This window comes from Abramis brama (genome assembly GCF_963993115.1).
Source record: "Abramis brama genome assembly, chromosome: 2".
Lineage (NCBI taxonomy): Eukaryota > Metazoa > Chordata > Actinopteri > Cypriniformes > Leuciscidae > Abramis > Abramis brama.
The window spans coordinates 59504807-59512155 of record NC_139964.1 but is presented as its reverse complement, the minus strand read 5'-3'; the positions used below and the strand labels follow the sequence as shown (position 1 = coordinate 59512155).

The following is a 7349-nucleotide window of genomic DNA, read 5'->3' as shown; positions in this document are numbered from 1 at the left end:
ATTAACTTTTTATCATTCACTTTTTTTTCTATTTTAATATATTATAAAATGTTATTTATTCATGTGATGGCAAAGCTGAATTTTAAACATTATTACTCCAGTCTTCAGTGTCACATGATCCTTCAGAAATCATTCTAATATGCTGATTTGGTGTTCAAGTATGACATTTTTTTTATTATTATCAATGTTGAAATGCTGTGCCGCTTAATTTTGTGAAAACCGATACATTTTTTAGTACTTTACTGTAAGTTTTTCATCAGTTTGATGCATCATGCTGAATAAAGGTATTAATTAAAAAATAATAATAATAATTAATACTATACTATACTAAATTGATCCTATTTTTATAAATTAATATATAGCCTACATATTAATTACTCTCCACACCCATATTATTAACAACTAAGAATCTTAACTCCACCAACAGGGTTAAAAAAACAGGCCCAAATCTTTCAAATGAAATGTTAATCGCCATGGGTAAACTGGAAACCGTGCAGCAGGATATACATGATTTCACTGACTAAAAAAAAGGCCCACAGAAGAGATATTCATATTCTTGCTCACACATAATGTCTCTGGTGTAATATACCAGGTGATTGCAATGTAAAAGATCAATATTTCAATTTCAGACTGCATTTTTATTCTCAGAGATTAGAGAACAATCAAATACTCGATTTTCTCCATCTGCCGAAGGAAGAATCTCCTCCCGGCATAACTGATAGCAAAATGAAAAGGTTTTAGCCTGGGGGCAAGATGTTTGTTTTTATGAATTATTCATTGAGATGTGTTTGTGCAAGTGAATAGGCATTTTCTCCAATACTGAAGGGCAAATAATACAGATTGCTCAAACATAACAGAAGAGGAATTTGACATTGAGAAGTGGAAACGCGGACAAAGCCTTCAGGGTCACTGACTGATAAACAGTCACGTGACAAACGGAGCGACAATGAAGCTTGTATATTAAACAACAATTCCTACATCTGTCTTAAGAGCTTTGGTAGATTTGTAGGATGTTGATTGTACACATTTTTTTGTTTACACATTTAATTTCAACTGTTAAATAATGTGGCCATAATAATAATAAATTACCGTTTTTTGCTCAAGGTTAGCTTTGCTACTAGGCTATATAGAGCACAAACATACCAACAAATAAGAAGGACAAAGCTACATTACAAAGTCGGTATGAAACGGAAGTAGCTAGCGATTTTGTGACATATCCGAGTTAAAAGGCTTCTCGAACAAGAAAATAATATTTTCTATTTTGTCCATATGAAATAGATGGCATCGTTGTGGTTTGACAGGTTGTGACATACACACACACGTTGGGTTTCCGTGTTTTTCCATAGACAAAGGATTTTTATACTGTACAAACTGTATGCACAAACACAACCCTCACAGAAAACTTTCTGCATTTTTACATTTTCAAAAAAAATAAATAATAATAATAATAATTTGGAGACGACATTTAATTTTACTCATGGTGGAGACAGGGAAATCTGCAGGTCGGAGTAATGGGCGTGTCGAAAGTCGACTTTCCCCAACGGAAACTGACCCCACACCCTGACAGACAGCTTTCGCGACCAATGATAAAGACATTTCTCCACGCGCCTACCTTTCGGCACGCCCATTAGTCGAATCTGCAGATACCCACACTTGGTGAAAAAAAGTCTCGATAAGGTCAAAAATTCTGCTATTACTATACTTGTGGGGACATAAAGTCGTAGGGAATACCATGATCTCTCTTCTCACACACTCGTTGAATGCGAACCTGAATAGTTCTGTTACAACAAACCACAAAGAAACTATTCAGAATATCGTACTTAACACATTCCCACATTCACTATAAAAGCAAGGATTTGTTTTCTTCTTGGCGTTACCACCCTCTTGTGGTAAAGGCTGCAAAACAACTGCTTAAAACACATTTTCTTCAGACATATTTAAAAATAATAATAATAATTCAACCCAACAGTTGCTTGTTGTTGGTTTCTTTTTTATTTATCAGTCATACAACTCACTTGTCAAAAGCATCAGCTAATGAGCTGGTCCCAAGAAACACAAACCGGCACATGTTCCTCCTATTACAACATGTGCATATCCAGTTCAATCTCAGGTCAATAACTTTCATACACACTCCACATCGCACTCCAAACAACACTAATCTGAAAAGACATACAAACACCTGCAGGAGCTCACACACATTCACATACATACCTACATACATACAGCTTTTGGAAATAGCCTGATATCAGCCTGATATATAAACAGTTGAAGTAAACAATACCATACAGAAAAGTATTAAGAAAAAATTAAGTCAAACATTCCCTGTAAGTGACATCACGCACATAAACACTGCAAACACAAAAACAAATATGGACAGATCAAGCAAAAATGGTACAACCATATTTGGATTTTAAAAAAAGAAAGAAAGAAAAGGTCCCTGCTTTCTCAGGGTTACATCTGCATTACTGAAATGAGAGATGTGGAAAATTAAGAGGTGCCAAGGTCAGACTGTTCCATCTAAAAATAAAATAATAAAATAACATTTTGGGGAGAAAAATATATCATCACATTTTATGGACATGTAGAATCACAAAAAAACAAAACATATTTCTTGCATCACATAAAATGTTTTCATACAAATATTATCCTATACCAAAAAAAAGGTGAAATTTAGCATTGTGTACCACCTAATCATATTAATACTGAAAAATAATGTATTTTCTTATTTGGAATCTATGAGGGATCTACAATGATGAAAATGAATGGCAAGTAAAAGTAACAGTGGTTAAAAGACTACATTTATAACCTATAACCTAAACTAAATTTTAGGAAAGAAACATGAGTGAGAGGAATAGAAATGAGAACCATTCCAGAATCCATTCCAAGAGCTTGCCAGCTTCATGGATTCAAAACACTTCCTGAAAGGACAATTTTAGCATGTTATCAATGTCACCAGCATGTACCAGCATGAGAACAAACACAAGCAAACGTTTAAATCCGAGCTCTGATTTGATTGGTCTACAGTAGCTGCCATTTTAGGATCTGAAATGGCGTTTGATTTTAGCATCTTCCTGTTCATGTAACATTCAAGTGACATATTCTGTCTGATCTAGAAAGAGGACCTTCTCATGGACTTAAAACTCAACGTACATCTTGGTATCAGTTGTAATTTTAGACGTCAAGGGGTCAAGCATCAGAAAACAAACAAACAAAAAAGGCAAAGAACTATATCAGAGTTCAGTTTTCTCCTGATTAAGAGGAACTTTCTTCTGAATCTCATCCTCATCTGAGGTGTGTCCAGCTTCTTCGGTTTTCCGTTTTTTGGTGTTGTGAAGCTTGGACTTTTCCTTCTTCTTCTTCTTCACCTTCTTTTCCTTTTTCTGCCCATCCTCGCTGTCTTTACCCTTCTTCTTTTTGCCCTTCTTTTTCTTCTTGTCCTCTGCGATGGCTGCCGTGTCTCCCTTTCTCCCAGCCCATGTCTCTTTAAGACAGTCTGCAGAGAGAGATTCAGAGGCACGTGTTTGCACAGTTCCGATCTTTATACTGACTGTTCGCACTGTTATTAGCAACAAGTGATCAAATCAGAGCTTTGTGTTCGGGAAGTGATGTCTTTTTCTGGCAGATCTATATTGGTTTCTATAGCAATGACATAAGAGCCAGAACAATGCCAAATTAATCATTAATCTTCTATAACAGGAAGCAACAAGCTGGTGATATGAAGACAGACGGCTAATCATTTGTATTCTGACCACAACTATATAAATGACGATTAAAAGGGATAGTCTACCCAAAAAATTTACTCATCCAACTCATGTTGTTCCAAAGAAGACATTTTGAAGAATGTTGGTAACCGAACAATTTTGTTCCCATTGACTTCCATTAGAACCGAAACTGTTTGGTTACCAACATTCTTCAAAATATTTTGTTCATGTTCCACAGAAGACAGAAAGTCATACTGGTTTGGAACAACATGTGGGCGAGTAAATGATGATAGAATTTTTGGGTGAACTATCCATTTAATGCATCTTTGCTGAATAAAATAATTTCTTTCAACAAAAAATAAAAAAAATTTTTTTTTTTTTAAAGCTTTGTCCATTTAGTTGTACAAGCAAGCGCACAGGACACCAGCTGAAGCTGCTATACGCTTTAGAGTACATCATTTACTATTTCTGCTCCTGTGGCCTTGAGTAACTGTCTGATTCTTCCCAGAAACAACAGCTCTTAAAACCGGTGCCGATAAAGGAGATCAAGAGTTTTAGTCTGTAAGAAGTCATAATATTATGTCTAGTGCGGTTTAACTGTTCAGTGGGTGTGTGATGAAGTAAAACAGCTGTTAGTTTCACATTACCGGTGTCTTGTCCTTTCAGCACATGTTTTTCACACAGGTAAGTGGTGAGATCTTCCTCCTGGCTGCCTTTATACCAGTCTTCAATGACTTCTTCATACTGCTCTACCATCACGTCACACTGAGGGAAGAAAACACACATCTCTTACTGGGGCATATCAGATCTCTCATTTACCTGGACATACACTGCAAACTGTATTTGCACAGATTGTTTTATACACTTAACCACTAATATAATAATATAAAACAAAATACAATATATATATATATATATATATATATATATATATATATATATATATATATATATATATATATATATATATATATATATATATATATATATATGAAGAGTTCAGATGCAAAAGCCTCTAAGTGCCATCTGAAATTTTCTTCTAGAATGATCATTTTTATCAATCTCGTATATTTAAGTTCAGTAATTTCACTTAAATGACAATTAATAGGTAATTTTCATTGCCATTTAAGTGAAATTACTGAACTTAAATATACAAGCTTCATAAAAATGATAATTCTAGAAGAAAATTTCAGATGGCACTTAGAGGCTTTTGCATCTGAACTCTTCATATATATATATATATATATACACACACTCCCATATACTGTATATATGGGTCAAAAACAATCCTGGTCTCAGCTTGATGATAACATGGACAATTAGGTCTCGGCTTGTTTTGTGTTGTATTGTTTTGACCCATATAGCAAAAAAAAAAAAAAGTACAGTAAAACCAGTAAAATATTATTACAACAATTTAAGATAATTGTTATTGATGCTCAAGAAACATTTCTAATTATTATCAATGTTGAAAACAGTTAATAATATTTTTGTGGAAACTGTGATACATTTTTCAGGATTGTTTGATGAATATAAAGTTCAAAATAACAGTATTTATTTAAAATAGAAACTTTTGCCACTTTAAGATCAATTTAATTCAACCTTTCTGAATAAAAGTATTCATAAAAAAACTTTTGAACAGTAATGTACTTACTGTATATATATATATATAAAATAAGATTTTCAGCATGAATCACATTAATGGCCAAATTTAATCCACTGACAATCTCTCAGTCACTCGCACACCTGTTTTTTGAGGTCAGCCACTTCTGCACTGGTCTCATTCCACAGTTCAAAGGGAATGTCCATGACCACCTTCACGCCTTTATTAACCAGGTTATGTAAGGTAGAGAATGTCTCAGACATACCCTGAGCAGAGAAAGAGAAAAGATCAGATCTCACCGTTTGACACATCATTCACAGCATAGATATAACAGTAAAATAATTCACAATCTCAACATAACATACTGTACATCCCTCCATTTACTAGATTATCAGTTAAAGAAACCTTTTGACACTACATTTATGGCATTCATGATATGAAATGTGATCATTTATCATTGGCACTGCAATTTGGTGCATTCAATTTTCATTCATTCACAACTTTTCACTCTACGAGCACTAAAGTTGTGGTGCAAAAACATAAAGGTGGTAGAAGAGCATGTAGTAGCCGACCTTTGCGAAGCGATTGCTGCCATCTCTCTCTTTGTGTAGATTGTACTGCATAATCCTTGAGCAAACGTTCTCCATCACCTCTATGAAACGAATATCACTGAAAAGCAAAAGACAGCAATAGATGTTGCTCAACTCACATTGCATCTAAATACAGTATGCACATGTCCACTAGACCAAATGCCTCATTATTTAGCTTCAGATCATGGTTTGCATTAAAAACACTTACGATTTGACATATTTGATTGGCGGTGCACCTTTATCATCCAGGAAACGGTAGTTGGTTTCAATCACTTCTTTAGTTTTGCCAGTCTCTTCAAATGCAGACTTCATCTCAATACTCACAAATTTGCACACTATACAAACATAAAGACCATAATCAGATTTAGAAGACCAGAAAGAGGAACAGAAAGCTGCTAAGTCTCAAAAGCTAGTGCACTGCCTACATAAACTGCACTGTTGGTCATTATAGGCCCATTCAAACGTTTCATTCATGCAGTCTTGGTAGGCTGCAGGCAGCACACTAGGTTTTGAGACACCAAGTAAGGTCCATTGAAAAGGGGAATATGCTGCTTAGTACCAATACAATACTTTAAATTATTTATAATAATTATTAGAATTCATTAATCATTAGAATTGTATAGTACAATATATTATACCACATATAATACGACAGGTAAAATAAATAATGTGGAATATCAATTACTTCAATTAGTTCAATGTTCAGACAGTTTACCGTTTTTGGAAATTGAAATGATTCAAGTGATCTTTTTCGATTTAAAGCTGTTATGAAACAAAAAAACTAAGTAGACTGCTATTGATATAAGCTACATGAACCTCTGAAATGAGTCTGAAACAGATCTTATACCTCTTATATTATGTCAATATGTGCGTGCGATTGCATTGAAGCATTGATGTTGAGATGCACAAAAGATCATGATGTATTTGAAATCAAAATATTGATTAATTATAAATAAGGGCAGTTTACCTTCACATTTATCTGGCAGATGCACCCACTCATCGTCCCCGCTTTTTTTAGCAGCTGCAGCACTAACGAGAAATAACACGACGCAGGTAAAAACATTCATTTTTGTTAGTGGGAAATATTTACAATGAGCAATACTAAAATGCCGGACATAGTTATTTAACTAGCCGCTATTTCCACTGAAGCTTTCACTTCCGCAGTGGCAGGTTGACGCAGACACCGAGCGGAGTGAACCAATCACGGCCGCCGAAGTGGCATGAGCGAGCCAATGAAAAACGTGGGCGGGGTTGACGATAAGTATTCTTGCATGAGAGATGTTTATGATAGAATGTCTTGACGTATTTTTAACCGTAAGTTAGTTAGTTTAAATAAAGAAAGAAATTGTACGTTTTCTTAAGTGTGGTAGAAATTCCTCTCATGCAGGTCAGGTTCTAGAACAATACAACTAAACAAAAATCTAATCTGAATTAAACTACCAGAGTATTTGTGCAATG

The 7349-nt window shown here is 34.6% G+C and overlaps 1 protein-coding gene across 1 annotated transcript; it reads right to left on the bottom strand.

The window, feature by feature from the left end:
- Nucleotides 1–1969: 1969 nt before the first annotated feature.
- Nucleotides 1970–7085, bottom strand: cnpy3 (canopy FGF signaling regulator 3). The gene is made up of 6 exons (XM_084091212.1): nt 6859–7085; nt 6100–6226; nt 5874–5970; nt 5445–5567; nt 4349–4466; nt 1970–3493 (listed from the first exon to the last, which is right to left on the bottom strand). Exons 1-6 carry the CDS (start codon nt 6956–6958, stop codon nt 3231–3233), a joined length of 828 nt encoding a protein of 275 aa, XP_083947338.1. The 5' UTR covers nt 6959–7085; the 3' UTR covers nt 1970–3230.
- Between the last annotated feature and the right edge of the window lie 264 nt (nt 7086–7349).

What these genes read in the sequence shown, in the direction of transcription:
- cnpy3 (XM_084091212.1), bottom strand. Translation starts at nt 6,958, where the DNA reads ATGAATGTTTTTACCTGCGTCGTGTTATTTCTCGTTAGTGCTGCAGCT. An exon ending in GCAGCAATCGCTTCGCAAAG is followed by an intron (nt 5,568 to 5,873) that starts GTCGGCTACTAC and finishes TTCTCTGCTCAG; the next exon opens with GGTATGTCTGAGACATTCTC. An exon ending in GCTGAAAGGACAAGACACCG is followed by an intron (nt 3,494 to 4,348) that starts GTAATGTGAAAC and finishes CTCTCTCTGCAG; the next exon opens with ACTGTCTTAAAGAGACATGG.